The following is a 27,287-nucleotide window of genomic DNA, read 5'->3' as shown; positions in this document are numbered from 1 at the left end:
TATTAAAGTCTGAATATTATATCATAATATTATATATTCTGAATATATTTAAGTTAATATTTTCAGACTTAAATATATATTTGAAGTCTGAAAATATATATTGAAACTTGAGAATATATATTGAAAATCTGAGAATATATATTAAAACCTTTGGTTAAAACCATATATTCTCAGGTTTCAGTATAAATTATATATATATATATAAACCTTTAAAAGAGGTTAGACAAAGAATTGATGCATTATGAAAATCAATATCACACTGGCCGAGCAAAAACACCTTTTGTCTGAGCAGATAGAAGCTCTGGTTGAAATGAAAACATTAATGTACTGTAAATTACACATTAACACAAAATACATGAACCGATTAATTAAATACACTATGAAACAGTAGCTTCCTTCAGCTTCATACACACACACACACACACACACACACACACACACACACACACACACACACACACACACACACACACACACACACACACCAGACTCTAATTACAGGCTTCATTAGAGGCGAGGCCTGAACAGCTGACAGCGATCCTCCAGGCTCCACTGAACCAAACAGGTAAACACAGAATCAGGTCAAACACACACACACACACACACACACACACACACACACACACACACACACACACACACACACACACACACACAGCATGGGGACACTGCTACACACACATCCATGCACTTTCACTCTAAATGTACACATTAGCTTCTGGTGCATTACAGACTGTCATTGTCACTCATTGAATAATAAAACAGAGAAGAAGAACAAATGTTTCACACACACAGTGTCTCCTCAAGGACATCTGCACTCACTAGTTGTTGTTTACATGAGAAGTAGTTCCATGAAAAATGAGCTTCATGTACCGTCTATACCAGGGGTCTCTAACCTACGGGCCAATTGTGGCCCTCGTGACGATATTTTGTGGCCCCCACCTTGATATGAAAGTTTAATGTGAGTTTTATATGAATGGCACTTTACCGTGTTGTGTGTGGAAGGTCCCTTTAATTACTTTTTTTTCCTTCTTAATTTTGTGTCTTTTTAAAGAATTTTGTGTCTTTTTGGGTCATTTAGTGTCTTTTTTTTTTTTTTTTTTTTACATAATTTTGTGTCTTTTTTGGCAATTCTGTTTTTTTTTTTGTCATTTTGTGTCTTTTTTGTAATTCTGTGTCTTTTCTTGGTAATTTTGTGTCTTTTTAAAATAATTTTGTGTCTTTTTGTAATAATTTTGTGTCTTTTTTGGTAATTCTGTCTTTTCTTGGTAATTTTGTGTCTTTTTAAAATAATTTGTGTCTTTTTTAATAATTTTGTGTCTTTTTTTAAATAATGTTTCTTTTTTGGTAATTCTGTGTCTTTTTTTAGTAATTTTGTGTCATTTTCAAATACGTTTTTTGTCTTTTTTAGTAATTTTGTGTCTTTTTTGGGTAATTTAGTGTCTTTTTTAGTAATCTTGTGTATTTTTTGGTAATTCTGTGTCTTTTCTGGTCATTTTGTTTCTTTTATAAGTTAATTTGTGTATTTTTTGGGTCATTTTGTGTATTTTTTGGTAATTCTGTGTCTTTTTTTGGGTCATTTTGTGTCTTTTTTAAGTAATTTTGTGTCTTTTTTTGGTCATTTTGATACTGCCTCCAGTGGCCCCCAGGTAATTTGAATTTGAGACCCCTGCCCTAAAGGAAACACGACTATTATAGGAACACTCCAGAAAACCATGTTAGTAAAGTTTGCCACTGAATGTACAAATGCAGCTGAGTTGTGGATTGAAAACAGAAGAACTGCATTTACAATATGTTCAATGCACAACGCATCCCCGACCACCTCCAGATGTGGTCTGGCCGATCTTTTTCTGATGTGACATGATTGCTGAATAAGGGAAATTTCCATCTCACAAGGCTGCAATTTTGTCTCTTTTTGGCATCAAAATGTCCGTTCTGCTATAAAGTGGCACAGCTGTTGACAACTTCAGTCTAAAAATAGCAACAATGCCGTTCATCAGTTATTCTATGATGGCAGTTAAAAAATAATCCAGACAACATAAGCAACAGCCTTATATTTATATCAGTCCCCAAGCAGAGTCCCTGTTGCTATGAGGTAACCACGGCAACACTGATAAGGTTCTTCCTGCCACTGCAGTTCATGGTGAAGACACAACACTCGGCTCATTACAAACCCTGCATCTGAATGATGATCTCTGCATCGTCAATAACCATCAACCTCCATTATGGTTTGAAAAGCACAGAAACAGCTGGCAACTTTAACTGGACTATTTATTAATTTGACTATATTTTATCCTGATTGACCTGAGCTTGTGTTGAATTTGATTTTGATGTACATAGTAACAGAACCTCCCAAGCCAGGAAAACACATGTGGATATTGGCACTTTTTACAACCCTGATTCCAAAAAAGTTGGGATGCTGTTTAAAACCTAATGCATTAATTCTGTGTCTTCTTTTGGTCATTTTGTGTCTTTTTCAAATACATTTTTTTGTCTTTTTTAGTAATTTTATGTCTTTTTTGTCATTTTGTGTATTTTTTTAAGTAATTTTGTGTCTTTTCAGTCATTTTGTGTCTTTTATTTCGTAATTTTGTGTCTTTTTTAGTAATTTTGTGTCTTTTTTAGTAATTTTGTGTCTTTTTTTTATTAATTTTGTTTCTTTTTTTAGTAATTTTGTGTCTTCTCATGGTCATTTTGTGTCTTTTTCAAATATGTTTTTGTCTTTTTTCAGTAATTTTGTGTCTTTTTTGGGTAATTGTATGTCTTTTTTGTCATTTTGTGTATTTTTAAAGTAATTTAGTGTCTTTTCAGTCATTTTGTGTCTTTTTTTTGTAATTTTGTGTCTTTTTTGTTGTAATTTTGTGTCTTTTTGGTCATTTTGTGTCTTTTTTTGTTGTAATTTTGTGTCTTTTTGGTCATTTTGTGTCTTCTTTCAGTAATTTTGTGTCTTCTTTTGGTCATTTTGTGTCTTTTTCAAATATTTTGATGCATGAAAACAAATATGGTGTCAGATGTTCTGTTCTGCTGTACCAGTTCTGTTTTGAACTTAATTTGTACTGTCTAGTAACATAACGTCCAAAATTCAAAGTGTAAATTTGCAAAAAACGACAACAAACATTTATCAGTTGGAACCTAGCCCTTTGAAATGACCTAGTTTTCTGCAATAATTAGGGGCGCGGGGCACACTACTGTTATACTGTGGATTTCTTCTTCTTCCTCTTCCGGACGCAATTTCGTCCCGCTACTAGTCCTACAACTTGAAGAGTTGCAGGACAAATTATATATCAAAACGTGCGGTTTGATCGGGATCGGTGTGCTATTACTTTTCTCTACGGAATACGAATTTTTCGCAACACAAGTCACGAAAAACTGCCCAAAATTTTGCATTGAAATGAATGGGACGGCCCCAAAAAAAAATGAGCGAAAAAGAACAATAATTGGAGATATTTAAACGTCTACTTCTCCGGCATAATTTCACCTAGAGACTCCATTTAAACTTTAAACAGTAGACACAAGTCTTGTGTATCGGTGTATTAATCCACGTTTCGATAGGTCATATAGTTTTTTATCAATCCCTGTTCAATGACCATGATCATTTTTGGAGAAATTCTGAGATTATAATGGGTGTGTATTGCACGGAATGTTCGTGTCACAGTGTGTGACATCATCGCCAGAGTGTCGAGGGAGAGAAAAAACTGTCAACAAATAAATTTGAAAACTGCGCTCCAGGCCGCAAATTCCACTCTACAGAAATAATTTATACATAGAAATGTAGGAAAATTTGTCTTCTCCGTCACAATCCTCTGGTAAAGCTGTCAGAGTTATAGTTTGGGCGTAGGACGCACAGATGATCCACCAACACCACCAACAGCTTCATTGGCTCCCATATTAAAAACGCAGGAAGATTTCTGAAAAAGGGAGATGTAACAGTTTTTTTTAGATCGCTTTAACAAAGCTATTTCTTAATTTTTCTTCACAAAAATACGTAAACGTTCAGGAAGAACTCAGGACGCTCAAAGTGAAGTCGGATCAATGATAGGTATTATGGTTTTGCCAAAAATGCTTTCTGTTCGAGGCCAGAAATTCCAGTCTGTCCACCTCTGCTGTCACTCTTTCGGAACATTAACAGCTGCAGTTAATTCTGTTGATTGCTTTGATCTGATTGCCTTTGATCTTTGATGTGATTACAGTTACAGATACACACATGCGCGTAAGCGCGCACACTCCTCACACATGCATACATATGCTTTTTGGTCTTTTTGTGTCTTTTTTAAGTCATTTTGTGTCTTTTTGGTCATTTTGTGTCTTTTTTGTGTCATTCTGTGTCTTTTTAGTCATTTAGTCCAACCTGAAATGTCATTTTGAATCTTTTAATACGTTGAAAACACTATCATGCTCAATAAAGAATTTTAAATGTTCCAAATGTGAACAAAGGTGTCAAATCTAACATATAAGAGGGTTCCATCCAGTTCTATCATTTGATACTAAATATATATTTGAGCTTGTCTCCAGTTTTACTTGGTATATCATCATCAAACTGAAACTGGCCTCATGGAGTTTACAGCCAGAACTTTAGAGGTAAATTTACAGTAGGGCTCCACGCTGCTTTGTTTTCTAGTCTGATGGAGGCAACAAGTCTGGATTATTTGGAGCTTTTAGACACTCCACAGGGTTAACATTCTCACGGTTTTGCCACAATCTGTGTAGTTCTTCCATCTAAGAGACTGTCCCGCCTTCTTCATCAACCATCCTCTGTCTCCAGCCGTCTCATTAAGATGGTACAACACTGGTAAGAAGTACAGTGAACAAACAGTATTTGTGTGGATTTGCAGAGGCTCAAAAGGAACTCTAAGGTCAGGCGTGCCCTCAATGCTAATCTGAAATAGCATCCCTGCATACCCCCTTGGGCTGTTCATGCAGTTTAAACAACTCACTGTGTTCCTTTAACACTTTTTCTCTTGATAATCCTCTTGGAAATCCTGGGTCACCCTTTTGTCTCCACTGAATCATTGTGCCTTCCTGTGAGCCCTATGAAGAGATTATATTTTGGTCTATCCTGATTGACCTGAGCTTGTGTTGAATTTGATGCATGAAAACAAATATGGTGTCAGATGTTCTGTTCTGATGTACATCGTAACATAACCTCCCAAGCCAGGAAAACACATGTGGATATTGGCACTTTTTACAACCCTGATTCCAAAAAAGTTGGGATGCTGTTTAAAACCCTAATGCATTAATTCTGTGTCTTTTTTTGGTAATTTTGTGTCTTTTTCAAATACGTTGTGTAATGGTCTTTTTTGGGTAGTTTTATGTATTTTTTGGGTGATTTTATGTCTTTTTTGTCATTTTGTGTATTTTTTAAGTAATTTAGTGTCTTTTCAGTCATTTTGTCTTTTTTTTCGTAATTTTGTGTCTTTTTTAGTAATTTCGTGTCTTTTTTTAGTAATTTTGTGTCTTTTTTTGTTGTAATTTTGTGTCTTTTTCAAATATGTTTTTGTCTTTTTTCAGTAATTTCGTGTCTTTTTTGGGTAATTGTATGTCTTTTTTGTCATTTTGTGTATTTTTAATGTAATTTAGTGTCTTTTCAGTCATTTTGTGTCTTTTTTTAGTAATTTAGTGTATTTTTTTTTAGCAATTTTGTGTATTTTTTTGTTGTAATTTTGTGTCTTTTTGGTCATTTTGTGTCTTTTTTTGTTGTAATTTTGTGTCTTTTTGGTCATTTTGTGTCTTTTTTCAGTAATTTTGTGTCTTTTTTGTCATTTTGTGTCTTTTCTAAGTTTAGGTCAGGCGTGCCCTCAATGCTAATCCGAAATAGCATCCCTGCACACCCCCCTGGGCTGTTCATGCAGTTTAAACAACTCACTGTGTTCCTTCAACACTTTTTCTCTTGATAATCCTCTTGGAAATCCTGGGTCACCCTTTTGTCTCCACTGAATCATTGTGCCTTCCTGCCGCCCACTCATGCTCGGCGGAGCTAAAAACAAACTGCACAGCGAAGCGCTGCCTGACTAACTGCAGCTGATTCTGAAGGGCACATGGTCCAGACAGACAGGTGGTCATCTGACAGCAGTTAAATGATGAAATATTTAATAAAGGATGCATCAATATGTATCCATTTATCCGTTCTATCACAGTATGTTATGGTGACTGCCTCAGGTTTTGGCCTTGTGTTCAGAAAACTGATGTCTGTTTCTGGCTTCTGAAAGTATTTCATACAACTTAATGTCCAGAATCCCAAACCATCTCTTTAATAATGTCACGTGCAGATTAATAGTGTGAGATTGTTCATTCTTTTCTCCACTCCAACACAGGTTCTTTCCAGGCGGCAACCTCCTGGTCTGAGAAAGGAGGCAAACCAGGAAGTGCCTTAAGATGCATTCTACCGAAAATTCCAGCAGGGGGCGCTAAGTGTGGCTGCAAAAACATTTTTCTCCATTCATTTCAATGCAAAATGAGAAAACTTCTCACTTGATTTATTACCTCAGAATTTTTTTTTTTTTAGGACAACACTATGGTCTCAATCACTAGTAAAAAATCTTCTTCAAGACAATCTGATGTTAATAGTGTAAATAATGGCCCCATTTAGAAGAAAATAGAAGAAGAAGAATAGTATGATTTGGGGCGGGGCTACCTTTGATTGACAGGTCACTAACAAGGCGAGCCGTCATCAGGAGAGAAGCAGAACAATGCGTATCCACGGCAACATATCAATAAAGTTATATATATATAACGTTATATAGATATAAAAAAGGACATTTAGCGGTTTGGTCTCATAACTTTGACCCTTTCACTGTATTTTCACTTAATGACAGTTTATTTGAACGTTTTGTTCATTAAATGTCTTGTTCAGTGTTTGGTTGGACTAACAGACACTCCAAGGAGTCGCTGCTCAGTTTTCTGAGGTCAGTAACAAACATTTCGTTTTCGTTTTTTTGCCAAAACTCACATCCCAGTTAATGCTAACATGAATTAGCAGCAGCTTCTCTCAGTCAGGTTGATCTGATCAAAATGATCCATGTATCTATTAGCTACAGAGGGGGAGAATGGTGACCCTATGGCTGTTATTGTTTCTTTTTATGTCCGATGTGCTGTGGTATTGATCCAAAGCAACAACAACAAAAAAGAAATGGTCAAGTAAGGTAAGGGTTTGTGTTGTCACCCACTTCACACCAGTCATCCCTCGCTGCTCCTCTGTCACTCTGTGTTAATGGTGCATGCACGTCATGTGGGAATAGCTGTCAGAAGGACTTGGCAGTTAAAGTGACGACTTGGTGGTGTTCAAACACGAAAAAATGTCTGAATCTCTCAAGATGTCATGAAGTACTCTCAAGTTCTCTGTTGACAGAAGTGCTGAAGATAAGCCTTCATGTTATCCAGTTCATTATTTTGTTGATTCATCTTCTAAAAGAAGAAGTCTATAAAATACATGAAAACTGGTTAGTGTTCCAATTTAAATTCCTCACATTCGACAGCCTGGAACAAGACGGTGTTCAGCCCCACTTGACACTCGTCACTCGTCAACTTTCATACTTAAAACACAAATGCCCCGATTTGGGTTCTATAGGTTTGTTTCCACTACAGTCCAATAACTGGAATGAGGCGGGTCTCACTCGCTGAAACGCCCCTAATTTGAATACGAACAGTCCAGAGCTGTCGGGACTTTTTTAGTCTTTTTCAGTCCCTGTCGCAGAGCAGGATCTTTATTCTCCCCTGAAAAAATCCTGGTTGCTGATTGGATAGATCACTAAGCAGGATGTGACGTAGTACTCTACCCGACAACAATTTTTCAAGAAAGCGACTGGAACGCGGGAGCCGGCGGCTCGTTAAGAAGAGTAAGAACGAGTTGAAGCGGCTCAGTCCTCCTGCAGCAGTCTCTCCCAGCTGCAGCTGGAGCCGGAGGGGATGTTAACCCCTTAGCGTCCAGTCTGCAAATTGCTAATAGGCTAACAGTTAGCTCTGTAGCAGTACATTTTGTGTCTTTTTTTGGTCATTTTGATACTGTCTCCAGCGGCGCCCAGATAATCTGAGTTTGAGACCCCTGGTCTATACAATATGGTAGGGGTGTGACGAGTTCTCGCGCCACGAGATCTTGCGAGATTATACTCGACGATATTTCTCGTCCCGTTAAAAATCCGTCTCGCGAGATTTGTGAGCTATCCAAACTTCTATTTGTGACCTGTGGGGGCAGTAGAAGGAAAAGAAGAAGAGGAGGAGAAGGAGTCGAAGCAGCAAACAGCCAGAATGACGTTGCATCAGCAGCTCATTAAGAAGAGTAAGAACGAATCGAAGCGGCACAGTCCTCCTGCCAGTCTGCAAATTGCTAACAGGCTAACAGCTAGCTCTGTAGCAGTACAGTGTGTATGTGCTAACAGGCTAACAGTTAGCTCTGTAGCAGTACAATGTGTATGTGCTAACAGGCAAACAGTTAGCTCTGTAGCAGTACAATGTGTATGTGCTAACAGGCTAACAGTTAGCTCTGTAGCAGTACAATGTGTATGTGCTAACAGGCTAACAGTTAGCTCTGTAGCAGTACAGTGTGTATGTGCTGCTGCTGCAGGAGGTGTTCACTTAGCGATCTCTGTTTGTTTACAACAAGCACCAGACACTCTGTGCACAGTTAGTGATGCCGGTTAATTCACCATCACTATGTTTATGATCAGCGGAGACGATGTGCATAATTAGCCATGCTGGTTTGTTTATGATCAGCTGCTGACGTTGTGCACAGTTAGCGACGGCGGCCATACCCGTCGCATATGTGATCACGGTCGAAACTGTCGCTAAGCGACTGCGCAACGACTTTTGAGAGGGCGTGGCCTGAGACTTTCCCGGTGGTCACTTTCCCCCCTAGTGGAAACACGGCTAATGCTCTTTTGTTTCTGTACCCAAACCCTCATACTTCCTGTCCTGTTTCTTCCTCTTGCCCCTTGTTCCTCCTCACCCATTCTGCCTCCTTCATGCTCTTCAAGGCTCCGTTCACCACATTCTCATGTTCCTTGATCTCCTCATCCCTCCTCATCCATCCTCCCTGTGCGTTGCCCAGTCTTCCCCTTCAGGTGGTATAAAAGCCTCCAAGGTGCAGGTGTCTTATTAGATTCTTATAGGCCTCCTTTCTGGGCTCTGCTCCAATAAATCATTCACAGGCCTTGTGGCTACAATAGCCCACACCTGCATAACAATATCAGCACATAGCAAAGAGTGATGTCATCCTTTAGGATCACTCCCAGTACTGACTCTATTGTTGGTTCACTGTGTGCTGTGGACGGTCAGAGGAGTTCAGTATAGTGCATTACTTAGTGATTGTTTGTTATTATGTGTCCTCAGTTTTGTCTGTAAATTGAATCATTCGTTCCAAGTAATATTCACTAATAAACCAGTTCATTGGCTTCATTAGTTGATATTTCCAAGTAAAATGTCATTGAGGGACATCAATGAATCTGCAATTTACTTGTTTATTATCATTTTTTAAAAATCACACACACACACACACACAAATAGTCTTTTAGATTAGTTATTGTGTTGAATAAATATCTTTTTTTGACTAAAGACAGTTTATTTTAATGTTGCACATGAATGAGGAATATGCCAACCTCTTCTATGAAAAGGACTTTAAATTCCTTCTTCTACACTGAAAAAAACGTTTTTTTTGGCCCTGTAATTATTATTTCAATCATCTATATAAATTCTACAAAGAAACACAAATTCAGTGCTTTTACTTTAAAATAGAAGTTTTTCATGTAGTGCATTACTTAGTGATTGTTTGTTATTATGTGTCCTCAGTTTTGTCTGCAAATTGAATCATTCGTTAGTAACATTCACTAATAAACCAGTTCATTGGCTTCATTAGTTGATATTTCCAAGTAAAATGTAATTGAGGGACATCAGTGAATCTGCAATTTATTTGTGTATTTTCATTAAAAAAAAAAAAAAGTGGTTCTATTAAATAAATATTACTTAGAAACAGCCTGAGTAAAGATTACAAACACTTTGTGTGGAAAAACTTGCCTAGCTTTTTTTTTTAAGTAAATGTCACTCCAATTTTTTCAGTGTACCAACACGAAATATGAATATGGTAATTTAATCAGTTTTCATAATTGATATTTTAGTAACTTTATGAGACTGATTTACTGTGTTTTTGCCATATTTCCCCTTTCTAAGTAAAGGGCTGGTGCCCCCTCGAGAATAACTTAAATTCATTTTAAGTGTTAAATATTTATTTGATGCTGTATTCCTTGTTGTTAAATTGGTCTGAGTGACTCTCTGAGATGAAATCAGATTGATGTGGTTATCAATTATTTTAATGAATCAGTCTAAAAAATCCCACATCAACAGGAAGAATATTAATTGAGATGTGGGCTAGACAATATTAAGCATGCTCCTTGGTAACTAGACTCATATTTTGGATGGTACCCAAAGGAAATCAACATCATCTTCCTGAGCTCATTACTAATTATTGGGTTTAGGATAACAGCCAACTGGACTATTGCTCCTCAGACAATTGCTCCATTTCCACCATTTTCCAAATTTTAAGTTGCCATGATGCTTTGGGAGATATTAAAAGGAATCATAACATTGTTACAGTGTCAGTGGGTTAGCTGTGGGCTACAACGTGAGACCAAGCTGGGTTTTTTTGCATATATTTGTTTACATTTTTGGCAAATTGGCACCGTTAAAGGAACTTGAATAATGAAGATTCCCAGGAAAGTTCTCTAGTTATTAAAAAACAAACATATTTGTTGTGATGAAAATTAATACTGCATTTCATGTGTGCGTAATTGTCATACAGGTCTCAAACTCAAATTACCTGGGGGCCGCTGGAGGTAGTATCAAAATGACCAAAAAAATACACAAAATGACAGAAAAAAAAACCTAAATTACTTAAAAAAAAACACAAAATGACCAAAAAAAAAGACACAAAATTACAAAAAATGATACAAAATTACAAAAAAAAGATACCACATTACAAAAAAAGACACAAAAAGACACAAAATGACTGAAAAAGACACAAAACGACAGAAAAAAAAAATTACTTAAAAAAGAACAAAAATGACCAAAAAGGCACAACATTATTTAAAAAAGACACAAAATTATTAAAAAAGACACACAATTATTAAAAGAAGACACAAAATGCCATACATATAAAACTCACATTAAACTTTCATATCAAGGTGGGGGCCACAAAATATCGTCACGAGGGCCGCAATTGGCCCGCGGTCCGCGAGTTTGAGACCCATGATCTAGATAATAATTTCCCTACCAAATAAACTTATAATTTCTATTATTTTAATGTTTAAATTAGTATCCAAAGCAGACCGTGGTAAGTGCAATTACTGCTTTGGTTTTCAGTTGGATTTTGTGGTTTTTATATAATTATTTCTCTGAATTAAAGCAAAATTTAAATCTAAAACAAACATCAAGGAGTTCATTTTTAGTTTTGACTCAGTTTTGACCAAAAACGTTGTTACTTTGGAATTCCAACTTGGACTGTATTTAGTTAGAAATGTATTTCCATCAGATTATCAAAAACCTTTGAAATTGTCTTTTATTACACCGCACATAATTTAAAACGGAGCATAATGTTGATACAACTCAATAGGAGAATTTGCAGCTTTCATATGCAAAACTTCTGAATACATTTGGAAAACGCCAGGTATTATCCAGATGGAATACAATCTCAGAGGACCCACAAGTGTGCCAAGAAACAGCAGGAATTCTGGGCTGTAATTAAAACTGGGGGAAGGGGCGGAAAACCATGCACACACGTGCTCTGGATGGGATTGAAATCACAGAATATGCAATATTAAAATCATCCGAGCAACCATACAGAACTAAATCCTGTCTAAATACAGCCTGAATTTTGATTTGGAGTAAATTTTCACTTGAAACCGGCATCGATTTTAGGTTTTTGTTCTACCAGAGTAAAGAATTATTCACTATGAAAAGACGACTTCCCATCAAAGAGTATTCTATTCACAGCCGGATGTGGTTTAAACCAGCTTTAACCGTTTATAGGACACTCCTGGAAATTGAAAATATCAACCCTGAAGTGTTATTGGAGGATATTACAAGACTTTTTGCAAAATGTTTCATTTTAATATTGCAAATCGAGGTCAATTGAGTCATTATTATTATTACCATTATATTTATTCTAGTCTCTTTCCCACAGCAACCCTAAATAGACAATAACACATCATCTGCATACATCAGCACATTATCTTTTACCTTTAAACTATTTATTATCTTTTTAGACTACTTATTACATATGCGTAATGTCTGAAATGTCTTTTTTAAAGCACCTTATATATGAGAAGCACACGTAAATTTAGTTAGTTAGTTTATTTACTGAAGCTCAAGTTAGCAAATATGGTTCTTTGGAGCGCTGCTGTCGACTTCACTCCAAATTACAGACTTGAATTTGTTATATTTCAGTCTTAATATCCTTTTATCTCTTTTTTTTTTTACTTCATCACTATCTAGACCAGGGGTCTCAAACTCAAATTACCTGGGGGCTGCTGGAGGTAGTATCAAAATGACCAAAAAAATACACAAAATGACAGAAAAAAAACCTAAATTACTTAAAAAAACACAAAATGACCAAAAAAAAAGACAAAATTACAAAAAAAGACATTATTGCATTATTATTATTATATTTATTCTAGCCTCTTTCCACCAGCAACCCTAAATAGACAATAACACATCATCTGCATACATCACCACTTTATCTTTTACCTTTAAACTATTTATTATGTTTTTAGACTACTTATTACATATGCGTAACGTCTGAATGTCTTTTTTAAAGCACCTTAAATATGAGAACCACATGTAAATTTAGTTGTATACTTTTTTTAGTAGAATGACAATAACGGAAAGCTTGAATCTTTGTGTGATTTACTGAAGCTCAAGTTACCAAATATGGTTCTTTGCCTGATAAAGGGTTAAACAAGGTGTGAAATCATCCTCCATGCACCGATTTTATACTTCACCACAATCTTTTTTTCAACAACAGCTTGGCTGAGGCGGCATGTTCTATTTTAGCAATGCCCTGATTTACACACATTCACAGCAGACACAGCCACAGAATCCACAAGGCCACACAAGTCACAGGTTTATCAGTGGTGACAGCTTGTGACTGGCGCTGTTTTCACCTTGTGAGTCTGTGTGTGTGTGTGTGTGTGTGTGCGTGTGTGTGTGTGTCACCATGGTACAATATGGTCTTGGAGACACCAACTGTAACAGTCAAAAAAAACCTTAATTCCCAAAAAGTTGCCTAAAATGTAAATAAAATGTGATAATCCGCTGTGACATATGTTCCAATTGAAAAAATGGTAACACTTTATATTAGGGAACACATATTCAACATTAATTAGCTGCTTATTAGAATGCAAATAAGTAACATATTGGCTCTTAATTAGTCATTATTCAGTAGTTATTAATGCCTTATTCTACATGGCCTTATTAAACAACCAGTAAGACATTAACTAAGAGTTTTCCCTCAATAACCTCAGAATTATTGATTATTAATAGTAAGTAAGGAAGTTGTTGTATATGAGTTATGATCTTAATATGTTTTACTTTGTATGGACTTTATAATCTCTATATATCGGTGAACGAAACCATGGAAACGGCAAATAGCCACCTTATCCAGACCTTTGACATGACTGGTGGCTCCATGCAGAATAAGGCATCAATAAGTACTTAATAATGACTAATTAAGAGCCAATATGTTACTTATTTGCATGCTAATAAGCAACTAATTAATGTTGAATATGTGTTCCCTAATATAAAGTGTTACCGAAAGAATGTACAGTTCCATGCTCAAATTGGTAAACTTTGTTTTTTTGTAGTGAATTCTGAATTTGACACATTCTGTTTTTATTCATGTTTTGCACAGTGTCCCAACGTTTTGGGAATCGTAGCACAGAAAAAGTTTTTTCTGTCTGTCTGATTTCTGCAACACATAGATTCAGTTGATATCAAAATAAAGGCAGAGCTCAAAGATAGGTGTGGTCCAAGCTGGGACACGGTGTGCAGGAGGGCAGGAAGTGTATATACAAGTAATATAACGAGTGAGTCTAAGCGGCACAGTCCTCCTGCAGCAGTCTCTCCCAGCTGCAGAGCCGGAGGGGATGTTAACCCCTTAGCGTCCAGTCTGCAAATTGCTAACAGGCTAACAGTTAGCTCTGTAGCAGTACAGTGTGTATGTGCTAACAGGCTAACAGTTAGCTCTGTAGCAGTACAGTGTGTATGTGCTAACAGGCTAACAGTTAGCTCTGTAGCAGTACAGTGTGTATGTGCTAACAGGCTAACAGTTAGCTCTGTAGCAGTATAGTGTGTATGTGCTAACAGGCTAACAGTTAGCTCTGTAGCAGTACAGTGTGAATGTGCTAACAGGCTAACAGTTAGCTCTGTAGCAGTACAGTGTGTATGTGCTAACAGGCTAACAGTTAGCTCTGTAGCAGTACAGTGTGTATGTGCTAACAGGCTAACAGTTAGCTCTGTAGCAGTACAGTGTGTATGTGCTAACAGGCTAACAGTTAGCTCTGTAGCAGTACAGTGTGTATGTGCTAACAGGCTAACAGTTAGCTCTGTAGCAGTACAGTGTGTATGTGCTGCTGCTGCAGGAGGTGTTCACTTAGCGATCTCTGTTTGTTTACAACAAGCACCGGACACTAAAAACTGTTCCTATTGTTTGTTTAAAAGTAGTGCAGTAAAAATACAGATGTTTTCCCTAACATGATGAATAATCGTGATTAATAATCGTGATTACAATATTGATCAAAATAATCGTGATTATTAATTTGGCCATAATCCTGCAGCCCTAGTTCAAACTATTTAAACAGGCTAACGGTGACACTGCAGGAACATTTCTGAATCTGTTCAACAAGCTACGACTGATCAGTGAATTAACTTTGACGCCAAACAAGCTAAGCCAAGACATACATCCCCATAGCTGACATTTTCATTTCTGTTGGACTATGCATACTCTTTATATAAAGCCTTTTAACTTTTGACAACGTATCACCTGTACATTAATTATTGTAATGGACTTTCCCCAGAGACAGAGCAGTTCTCTCGACGAGGCCGCCGCTACTAATAAATGTCTTGTTAGCACGGTGTTCTCTGCTGAGCTGCGTCAGACTGATGTATTGACTTGGCCGTCCAAGTAGCACGAGTTGTTTTGTTTGCATGAAGACAAAGTGTTCCACCAGAGAACGTGGAGAGTCGAGGCCGCGGGGTTTTATCTGCCGTCGATATGGACTCTGTACTTTTATTTGTTTTTCCTTTAAGGCTGGATTGATTAACAGTCTGCGCTAGTTGGCAGAAACAAGAGGAGTGCCAATAGATTTGGAAAGACAAGAGGCTGGTTTCCAAGAAGCTGTCAGGTACTGAATCACACACACACACACACACACACACACACAATGTTAAGTCTTTTAGATTAGTTATTGTGTTGAATAAATATCCTTTTTTTGGACTAAACACACCGTTTCTTTTAATGTTGCACATGAATGAGGGATATGCCAACCTCTTCTATGAAAAGGACTCTGAATTCCTTCTTCTACACTGAAAAAATACGTTTTTTTTGGTCCTGTAATTATTATTTCAATCATCTATATAAGTTCTACAAAAAAATACAAATTCAGTGCTTTTACTGATATATACATATATATATATATATATATATATACATATACATTATATATATATATATACACATTATATATATATATAATGTATATATATATATATATAATGTATATGTATATATATATATATATATATACATATACATATACATTATATATATATATATATATATATATATATATATACATTATATATATATATATATAAACTGGCTTTATAACAGATAATGACATCGAGCACTGTATCAGTTTGACACCAACCATTATTAACCCGATCACACCCTTTCACTGAATATTGGCTGATCAAACAGGGAATTCCTTATACACACAGATCTATTCTTAACTTCTGAGCGCTCAAATTAAATCTGAGAATCATAAATATTTATATTTCTGAAATATTCAAAAGTAGGAGCTAAATATATGAGCGGTAGAAGTCATAAATATGCAGAAAGCAGCCTCATCTTGTCTGTATTGTTGTGGTCCTCTCCATAGATCTGGCACAGCCAAAGATTTAAAGCTCAGTTTATAACCAACAATTCATACTCAGAAGCCGAGTGCCCTTCGGCTGCCTCTTTAGACACGTTTTTGATACGCACAGTCAGATATGTGCACACACACCAGTAGCCATTTGTTGTGTTGCATGAGCTTCACTGGCTGAGGGATGTTTCTGTCAGTGCTGCTGCAGGGAGAGGAAACTAAAACATGACAAGGACTTTTCACACTATTATTTAGTCCACCGTCCTCTTCTGGTGTATTAACACCTGAAACTGTGGAACAAGAGAGGCTGCCTGAACAATAAAGCTACTTTTAGCAACACTGATAATTAAAAAAAATTACAGAAAAAACACTAAATTACTTAAAAAAGACACAAAATGACAAAAAAAAGACACAAAATGACAAAAAAAAAGACAAAATGACCAAAACAAAGACAGAAAATGACTGAAAAAACACTAAATTACTTTAAAAAAAGACACAAAATGACCAAAAAAGACACAACATTACTAAAAAAGGACACAAAATGACTAAAAAAAGACACAAAATGACTAAAAAAAAACACATAATGACCAAAAAAAGACACAAAATGACCAAAAAAGACACAAAATGACCAAAAAAGACACAACATTACTAAAAAAAGACACAAAATGACCAAAAAAGACACAAAATTACTAAAAAAAGACACAAAATGACCAAAAAAGACACAACATTACTAAAAAAAGACACATAATGACCAAAAAAAGACACAAAATGACCAAAAAAGACACAAAATGACCAAAAAAGACACAACATTACTAAAAAAAGACACAAAATGACCAAAAAAGACACAACATTACCAAAAAAAGACACAAAATGACAAAAAAAAGACAAAATGACCAAAACAAAGACAGAAAATGACTGAAAAAACACTAAATTACTTTAAAAAAAGACACAAAATGACCAAAAAAGACACAACATTACTAAACAAGGACACAAAATGACTAAAAAAAGACACAAAATGACTAAAAAAAGACACATAATGACCAAAAAAAGACACAAAATGACCAAAAAAGACACAAAATGACCAAAAAAGACACATTACTAAAAAAAGACACAAAATGACCAAAAAAGACACAACATTACTAAAAAAAGACACATAATGACCAAAAAAAGACACAAAATGACCAAAAAAGACACAAAATGACCAAAAAAGACACAACATTACCAAAAAAAGACACAAAATGACCAAAAAAGACACAAAATGACTAAAAAAGACACAACATTACTAAAAAAAGACACAAAATGACCAAAAAAGACACAAAATGATTAAAAAAAGACAATTATTTAAAAAAAGACACATAATTACCAATAAAAGTAATGAAGGAACCTTCCACACACAACACAGTAAAGTGCCATTCATATAAAACTCACATTAAACTTTCATATCAAGGTGGGGGCCACAAAATATCATCACGAGGGCCACAATTGGCCCGCGGGCCTCGAGTTTGAGACCCATGAATTGAAGGATCTTTGACAGCTTCCACTGTGAGATCTAACAACTCTTTTACATGTCAGAAGGTGAAATAAATATAAAGTGCTGCTGCCCTCTGCTGGCAGAACGCCACAACACACCCAGACACACAGCAGCTCAGACTCCAGCAGGATTAGAAACACCTGTAGAAGAGTCAATGACTGTTACCATAACAACTTCACCGTCTGATCCTCCTGCTGCTGTAATGCAGGAGGAGAAGAAGAACTTCCAACCTGCTCCATTCTTCTTCTTCACCACTAATTCCTGCTGTCTCTGCTGGGCTGCCTCCTCCTTAATCTGGGTATGGGATTGTCTCTTCCACATGTTTCTCTCTGCTTCAGTCTCCTTCTCCTCCATCACTAACACCAGCCTCTTCTCTCCTCCATCACTAACACCAGCCTCTTCTCTCCTCCATCACTAACACCAGCCTCTTCTCTCCTCCATCACTAACACCAGCCTCTTCTCTCCTCCATCACTAACACCAGCCTCTTCTCTCCTCCATCACTAACACCAGCCTCTTCTCTCCTCCATCACTAACACCAGCCTCTTCTCTCCTCCATCACTAACACCAGCCTCTTCTCTCCTCCATCACTAACACCAGCCTCTTCTCTCCTCCATCACTAACACCAGCCTCTTCTCTCCTCCATCACTAACACCAGTCTCTTCTCTCACGTTAACCCATTAAAGCAGGGAAAGAGGATACGTGGTTTTGTAGTATTTGTAGTTTTTTCCACCTATTTTCGGTCTCTTGGCCAATGAAATGCATCAGAATACATGTGGGAGTGTCGCAATGCAACATGGGACTTTTACAGAACTTTGAAATCATCACCAAAAAAAGACACAAAATGACCAAAAAAAGACACAAAATGACTAAAAAAAAGACACAAAATGACCAAAAAAGACACAAAATGACTAAAAAAAGACACAAAATGACCAAAAAAAGACACGAAACGACTAAAAAAAGACACAAAATGACCAAAAAGGACACAGAATTACCAAAAAAAGACACAAAATTAGTTAAAAAAACACACAGAATTACCCCAAAAAGACACAAAATTACCAAAAAAAGACACAAAATTACCAAAAAAAAGACACAAAATTATTTAAAAAAAGACAGAATTACCAAAAAACACAAAATTACCAAAAAAAAAGACACAAAATTATTAAAAAAGACACAAAATTATTTAAAAAAGACACAAAATTACCAAAAAAAGACACAAAATTATTTAAAAAAAGACACAAAATTACCCCCAAAGACACAAAAGTATTTAAAAAAAGACACAGAATTACCAAAAAAACACACAAAATTATTTTAAAAAAGACACAGAATTACCAAAAAAAAAGACACAAAATTACCAAAAAATGATACAAAATTACCAAAAAATGACAATTTTTTGGGTAATTTTGTAATAATACTACAATAATATAATACAATAATAACAATAATACAATACCAAAAAAAGGAACAAAATGACTAAAAAAAGACACAAAATGACAAAAAAAAGACACAAAATGACCAAAAAAAGACACAAAATGACAAAAAAAAGACACAAAATGACCAAAAAAAGACACAAAATGACCAAAAAAAGACACAAAATGACAAAAAAAAGACACAAAATGACTAAAAAAAGACACAAAATGACCAAAAAAAGACACAAACTGACCAAAAAAAGACACAAAATGACCAAAAAAAGACACAAAATGACAAAAAAAGACACAAACTGACCAAAAAAGACAACAACAGACACTGATCGATAAGAGCATGGTTGTGTTGCTATGCAACAAGGAATTCACATATCACCATAGCAGCACATCCAGCCTCAAGTATCACCTCAATGCTAAACATATAGCAGCTAGCGGCTAGCGTGCTAGCTAGCGTGGATTGTGTTTTACTTAAAAAACCAAAGTATTCTAGTTTACAGAAGGCCTACCTACCTATAGGCTGCCTGGATTTATGAAATGTACTATATTTATAAATATGCTATTGCTACACTTAATGTCACTGGTCTGTTGGACTTGAACAAAAATAAACAATATTTTTGTTGCTTAAGCTTATGTATCCAGTCATTATTCAATGGTATACTAAAAATCCATGTGAAAAAAATTACTTCTCACTGTTCTCAGGTCAAATATTTATATGCGATTAACATGCAATTAATTTCGATTAATTAATTACAAAGCCTCTAATGAATTAGATACATTTTTTTAATCGAGTCCGGGCCCTAATATAAACCATTCCTCTGATGTGTGAAGACAGAGGACATATCCAGGACTGATGATGTGCTTCTATAAGTGGATATTAGCTCCAAATGGACTCCATCCTATTAGCTCATCTGCACTAAATCAATAGATTTTTGGCTTCATAAACCCTCGTCTACCCTGAAATATTCATCCTGAGTTTTACAGCAGAGTTTAAAAAAGTTCTTTGGTCAAGCAGCGTGATTCTATCAACAGAACCTTTAGAACCTTTTATCATGTTCACTACCACAGGGCCACATATAGGACCAGTTGTGATGAAACTGCAATTCTAAATATGTTTACAGTGCAGTAAATTAACATATTTCATGCTCAAATGCATGTTTAACAGTATAAATAGGAATACAAAAGGTTTGAAGCAAATAAAAAATAACCACTTACTGTGATTTGTTTTGTTTTAGTGCAAGAACAGCAGACCAACATTAATTGCAAGAAGTAATTTTTAAGATTTCATGTTTTTGGTAATTTTGTGTCTTTTTTTGATGATGTCATCACTCTAGCCTCTCCATAGGGTAACATTGGGGGGATTTTTAGGCGGGTTATAGTCTGTTTTTTGTTCATTTTGTGTCTTTTTTTGGTCATTTTGTCTCTTTTTTGCAGACCAACAGTAATTGCAAGAAGTAATTTTGTGCATTTTTACACTGCACTTTTAAGATTTCATGTTTTTGGTCATTTTGTGTCTTTTTTTGATGATGTCATCACTCTAGCCTCTCCATAGGTTAACATTGGGGGGATTTTTAGGCGGGTTATAGTCTTTTTTTTGTTCATTTTGTGTCTTTTTTTGGTCATTGTGTGTCTTTTTTTGGTCATTTTGTCTCTTTTTTGCAGACCAACAGTAATTGCAAGAAGTAATTTTGTGCATTTTTATACTGCACTTTTAAGATTTCATGTTTTTGGTCATTTTGTGTCTTTAATGTTCATTTGGGTCTTTTTTTGATGATGTCATCACTCTAGCCTCTCCATAGGGTAACATTGGGGGGATTTTTTGACGGGTTTTAGTCTTTTTGTGTCTTTTTTTGTTCATTATGTGTCTTTTTTTGTTCATTTTGTTCTTTTTTTGTGTTCATTTTGTGTCTTTTTTGTTAACTTTGTGTCTTTTTTGGAGACCAACATTAATTGCAAGAAGTTATTTAGTGTATTTTTACACTGCACTTATAAGATTTCATGTTTTTGGTCATTTTGTGTCTTTTATGTTCATTTTGTGTCTTTTTTTGATGATCACTCTAGCCTCTCCATAGGGTAACATTGGGGGGATTTTTTGGCGGGTTTTAGCCTTTTTGTGTCTTTTTTTTCTTCATTTTGTTCTTTTTTATGTTCATTTTGTGTCTTTTTTTTGTCCATTTTGTCTTTTTTGTTAACTTTGTGTCTTTTTTGGAGACCAACATTAATTGCAAGAACTAATTTAGTGCATTTTTAAACTGCACTTATAAGATTTCATGTTTTTGGTCATTTTGTGTCTTTTTTTGATGATGTCATCACTCTAGCCTCTCCATAGGGTAACATTGGGGGGATTTTTTTGGCGGGTTTTAGTCTTTTTGTGTCTTTTTTTGTTCATTTTGTGTCTTTTTTTTGTCAATTTGTGTCTTTTTTGTTACCTTTGTGTCTTTTTTAGAGACCAACATTAATTGCAAGAAGTAATTTACACTTAAGATTTCATGCTCAAATGCATGTAGTTGTACTGAGGGCCACTTCAAGTGAGGGTGCGGGCCGTATGCGGCCCCCGGGCCTCCAGTTGCCCACCCCTGGTCTGGATCATCAGCTCACCTTCTCGTAGTACTCCAGGTTCTTCTCAGCGGTGGACAGAAAGGCTGATTTGAGGTCAGTTCTCATGCTGCTCTGCCAGCGGGACCAGTCTCCTCTCAAGGCGTTGTTGGAGAGCTCCACCCGGTCGGCCAGACCATCAACCTCCTCCTGCAGCTGGAACACACCAACCAATCAGTGAACACTTCCAGAGAACATCACAGTCGCACCAACACATCTTCCATTTAGTCAAACTAACAGGATTAATACTTGGTTGTCAGTTTACCAGCATAAACAATCAGAGGCGCAGATGTGACTTTTGAAGCTGTCAGCAAATGATTTTAAGTCATAAGTTATTTTTCCACTCCATGCCTTTACCACAATATGTTTTATTTAAACATTTTTAAATGAACTGTAGTGTAAACAACAACCAACATATGAATAAAAAGAAGTTTGTACATGAAATTCCCAGAACTAATTTACTGACAAATTTAATGACACTTTCCACCGTGACACGACGGATTAAACACGGGAGACTCAACTGTGGCCGCCGTTGTTAACTGTGCACAACCTCCGCAGCTGATCATAAACAAACCAGCATGGCTAATTATGCACAGCGTCTCCGCTGAACATGAACATCGTGATGGTGAATTAACCGGCATGGCTAACTGTGCACAGAGTGTCTGGTGCTTGTTGTAAACAAACAGAGATCGCTAAGTGAACACCTCCTGCAGCAGCAGCACATACACACTGTACTGCTACAGAGCTAACTGTTAGCCTGTTAGCACATACACACTGTACTGCTACAGAGCTGACTGTTAGCCTGTTAGCACATACACACTGTACTGCTACGGAGCTAACTGTTAGCCTGTTAGCACATACACACTGTACTGCTACAGAGCTAACTGTTAGCCTGTTAGCACATACACACTGTACTGCTACAGAGCTAACTGTTAGCCTGTTAGCACATACACACTGTACTGCTACAGAGCTAACTGTTAGCCTGTTAGCACATAGACACTGTACTGCTACAGAGCTAACTGTTAGCCTGTTAGCACATACACACTGTACTGCTACAGAGCTAACTGTTAGCCTGTTAGAAACAGGAGGACTGTGCCGCTTCGACTCGTTCTTACTCTTCTTAACGGCTCACTAAGAAGAGTAAGAACGAGTCTCCAAAAGTCTCCAATAACACCAGAAAAATCGCTGGATTTGTCGCTAGTCACTTTTTTGAAAAATAGTCGCTAAGGGGGTCTGAAAAGTCGCTAAATATTATGACAAAGTCGCTAAGTTGGCAACATTGCTTACCGGCTTTTACAAATTGCGCGTGTCTCAAACTCAAATTACCTGAGGGCCACTGGAGGCAGTATCACTAACACACATAATTACTAAAAAAAGACACAAAATGACGGAAAAAAAACTAAATTACTTAAAAAAGACACAAAATGACCAAAAAAATACACAAAATGACACAAAAAAGACACAAAATGACACATAAAAAGACACAAAATGACCCAAAAAAGACACAAAATGACCCAAAAAAGACACAAAATGACAAAAAAAGACACATAATGACAAAAAAAAGACACAAAGTGACCCAAAAAGGAGGATTTTTTGGGAAAATAGTCGCTAAAGGGGGTCTGAAAAGTCGCTAAATATAGCAACAAAGTCGCTAAGTTGGCAACACTGTTTCAGGGGAGGCAAAAAAGACCTGTGCTCGATATGTTGCTTAGAAAACAACAACAACCTTTTGTCTGTTTCACAGTTCCACCAAGCAGCACCAACATCATTCCTCTTTTACGTTGCCAAGTTTCCAGTTGTGGGCAGAAGATTCTCCTGTTGTTTAATGCTCTAGTCTCTGTTAGGGCCGTCTTACAGAGAATACTTTCTTTTTTATCTCTTCCTTAATCTTAAATTTAGTTTATTTAGTAATTTCAACATTCATCTATTCATTTAGTTATTCATGATGTTCAGTTGACTTCACATTAGGCCTTAGAGGATGTTGCTGAGTTAGCCTTCTGCTCTGATAGCGCTAAATCTGATAAATGAACCCAGACAACAAAGTAAGAGCAAATGTTAAATATTTAATATGGTTCAGAGCCACATAACACAGCATTAAGAGCCTAAGACACACACTGGATAATAAAAGCAATTTAAAATACCTGTTCATCCATGACTACATAAGTGATAACTCTTCAAAACTACAGCAACTAATATCTTTGTATAAACAATGGCTGCGATGTGATAATCACTTTGTTAGGCATTACTGATTAACCCTTTGATGCACAACATGGTCTAAAATGATCCGACAGTTTTTATGTTCTATATATTTGCAATAAATTATTTTCATCATTCAGTATTCCAGGTTTTCCTCAATTAGTTTGTTTTTGATCATCATACATCCTTATTTTATGTTTTCCTTTATTAATTTTTCAATAATATCCCTTTTTGTATCACTATCCTTCTAAAGCACAACATGGGTCAAAAATGACCCGTATCCATTTTTTTTAGCTAAGTAGTTTGCTAAGCTAACTACTTAGCTAACTTCTTGGCTAAGTAGTTAGCTAAGTAGCTTGCTAAGCTAACTACTTAACTAACTTCTTGGCTAAGTATTTAGCTAAGTAGCTTGCTAAGCTAACTACTGAGCTAACTTCTTGGCTAAGTATTTAGCTATGTAGCTTGCTAAGCTAACTACTTAGCTAACTTCTTGGCTAAGTAGTTAGCTAAGTAGCTTGCTAAGCTAACTACTTAGCTAACTTCTTGGCTACTGGAAAAAACTATTGGGAAAAAAAATTGAGGTTTTATTACTTTTTTTTCCTCTTGAAATGAGGCCTAATTTTGTATATTTGACTAAAATTGACCAATAATAATGAAAAAATATGAAAATTATATATCATTGTGTTGGTCATGAGTTGTCTTAAAGGGTGAAAAAAAAAAAGTTGTTAATTTTTTTTCTACATGACGTAAAACCAGTCTAATGTCATGAGGTCCCTAACCCTAACACAGTGGTAAACATTCCCCCCTTTCCCAACTTCTTTGTAATGTGTTGTAGCATGAAATTCAATATATGTCAAAAAGGATTAGCAAATGATCGCACTGCTTTTTATGTGCGTTTTCAACAGCGTCCGCATTGTTTTTGCCATTTCTGCAGCCCTGCTCAGCATTTTAAACAAGATAAATGGTCTATCTCTATTAGTGTGGTTTTTCTCCCGTCTTACTGCACTGCAGCTGAAAAAGAGGAGTTGCAGTTTAGTGCTCATTGTGTTTTATATAACGTTTGTTTTATTGCACAATGTAATGGCTCATAAGTTAGTAGCCTCTAAAGCATTAGAGCAGAATTAGAGAACACTTAGAGAAAGAATGGAGACACTGAACCAACACACACTGCATCAAGATGCTTTGTTTCAGAGAATAATGAGTTACTTTCACAATAAGATACAACTATTATTATTATTATTATTAGGTGTTAAGGAATATAGGCTATATTGTGTATTTCATCATAGGGCTGGGCGATATATCAATATATTTTTAAATGTGATATGGAATAAGACTATATTGAATATATCAATATAGTTATTTTTTCCCCCTTTCTTTATATATAAATGCTGCATATTTGTAATGTTTGTTATTCTTTTCTCATATAAATATATTTATTTCAGAAAAAGATTGGCCTATTTTATTTCATAGGCTGTTTTTATTTAAGGTATTTTTTTGTATTTAAATGTGCACTTTATGGAGCTTTGATTTAAAAAAAAAAAATGTAAGGGTTCTTTTGTTGTTATACAGTATTTATATATCAATCACTTTGGTAAAAGTCAACAAATACAAAACTAATAATTGATTGTTTAATCACAGCAGTTTGGGAAGATGCATTTTTAGGTATTTTAGTAATTCTAATATCATTCTAAAAATACTCCTTTTAAATTAACTAAATAGTCCTGTATTCCAAACACAAGTACAAAACAAATTATTATTCTGACTCAGCTTTATGTGGAGAAAACTCAACTTAGCCAGTAAAATGTGAAAATATGTGAAACACAACTGGTTCCTCATTGTGCACCGTTTAATAAGACCAACACTGCCCCCTCCTGGCCGTGACGGGTCATAGCAGCACATTCAGCTCTTCTCTGGAAAGTTGACACATTTAAAGCGTATTTTTTTTCCAATCAAGGTCAAGTGAAACTCAGAAACTCCAGATTCTTACTGTTCATGACATCAATATCTCTCAAATAAGTGTTTTTATTTATAAGGTATATTCAGATCATGAAAACTTTCCAAAGCACTTTAAGACTTATTTAATATTTAATTCTCAAGTTCACTATTATCCAATGAATCAGTCTTTAGATCTTCATCCTCCAAGATTTCTGACATGCAGAGGTCAATTTATTGTTATTTTAGGGACTAAACTATGGATAAATACCTTTTCCCATCTGGCAAAGAACTCCATCTCTATAAAATGTTTCAAAAGATGTCTAAAAGCTCATTTAACTGCTGTTTTAAAACTCTAATTCACACACAAATACGCTTTTATATAATGTTTATATTTGTTTTTATATTGTTTTTGTAATTGTCATCATAACTTGTTGATATTATACATGTGTTTTTTCTAATATCAGTTTATTACTTTCTTCTAACTATGAAATTTAAGGTGGAGGCTTTAAATAAATGAGCCCATCAGGGTTTTCTGCCTCTCCCTGCACTTTACAATATAAGTTATCTTTGTCATTTTATGTAATTCTAACTCTACAAATAAAAATAAACCTAAAATTGTAGAAGTGAACGGTTCCAGCAGGGAGGAGTTTAATCCTCTGCTGTTTGAGGTTGAGAAATAGTTTTGAGTGATTGCTAATAACTGACATTTCTGCATGATTGTTCCCCTTTTCCCCAGTCTGTTGTCAAGATGTGACAGCAACAAGAACAGACTGTGAATGTTGTAACGACACACAGTGACGTGACCTGTTTTGTGTTTCATGCAGCTCAGTCATGGATTCTGCCTTCCAGTTATGACTGAATAGATACAAAGACAAAACAATCAGACCAAGGTGTCTCTGTGCTCACAAAGCTTCACACACACGGGACCCACAGACCTGCTCAAGGCAAGCAAGGTTAAAATAGTTTCGGATTTTTCATTAGTTAGGCAAAGCCCCGAGCACTACTGTTATACTGTGGATCTTTTCTTCTTCCTCTTCCGGACACAATTTCGTCCCGCTACTAGTCAAATTATATATCAAAACGTGCGGTTTGATCAGGATCGGTGTGCTATTACTTTTCTCTACGGAATACGAATTTTTCACGACGTAAGTCGCGAAAAACTGCCCAATATTTTGCATTGAAATGAATGGGACGGCCGAAAAAAAAGGGGGCGAAAAAGAACAATAATTGGAAATTTTTAAACGTCTACTTCTCCGGCATAATTTCACCTAGAGACTCCATTTAAACTTTAAACAGTAGACACAAGTCTTGTGTATCGGTGTATTAATCCACGTTTCGATAGGTCATATAGTTTTTTATCAATCCCTGTTGAATGACCATGATCATTTTTGGAGAAATTCTGAGATTATAATGGGTGTGTATTGCACGGAATGTTCGTGTCACAGTGTGTGACATCATCGCCAGAGTGTAGAGGGAGAGAAAAAACTGTC

At 35.8% G+C, this 27,287-nt stretch overlaps 1 protein-coding gene across 1 annotated transcript in view; it reads right to left on the bottom strand.

The window, feature by feature from the left end:
* snx7 (sorting nexin 7) overlaps window positions 1–27,287 on the bottom strand; it is a 51,294-nt gene that overhangs the window by 2,843 nt on the left and 21,164 nt on the right. Inside the window, exon 8 of the mRNA XM_059326911.1 lies at window positions 21,670–21,822. Within this exon, the coding sequence (XP_059182894.1) occupies window positions 21,670–21,822 (153 nt within the window). The remainder of the gene's footprint in view (window positions 1–21,669; window positions 21,823–27,287) is intronic.

Source organism: Centropristis striata, chromosome 23 (genome assembly GCF_030273125.1).
Source record: "Centropristis striata isolate RG_2023a ecotype Rhode Island chromosome 23, C.striata_1.0, whole genome shotgun sequence".
Classification (NCBI taxonomy): Eukaryota; Metazoa; Chordata; class Actinopteri; order Perciformes; family Serranidae; genus Centropristis; species Centropristis striata.
Note: the sequence above shows the minus strand (reverse complement) of the source record. Positions and strands in the feature narration are given on the sequence as shown.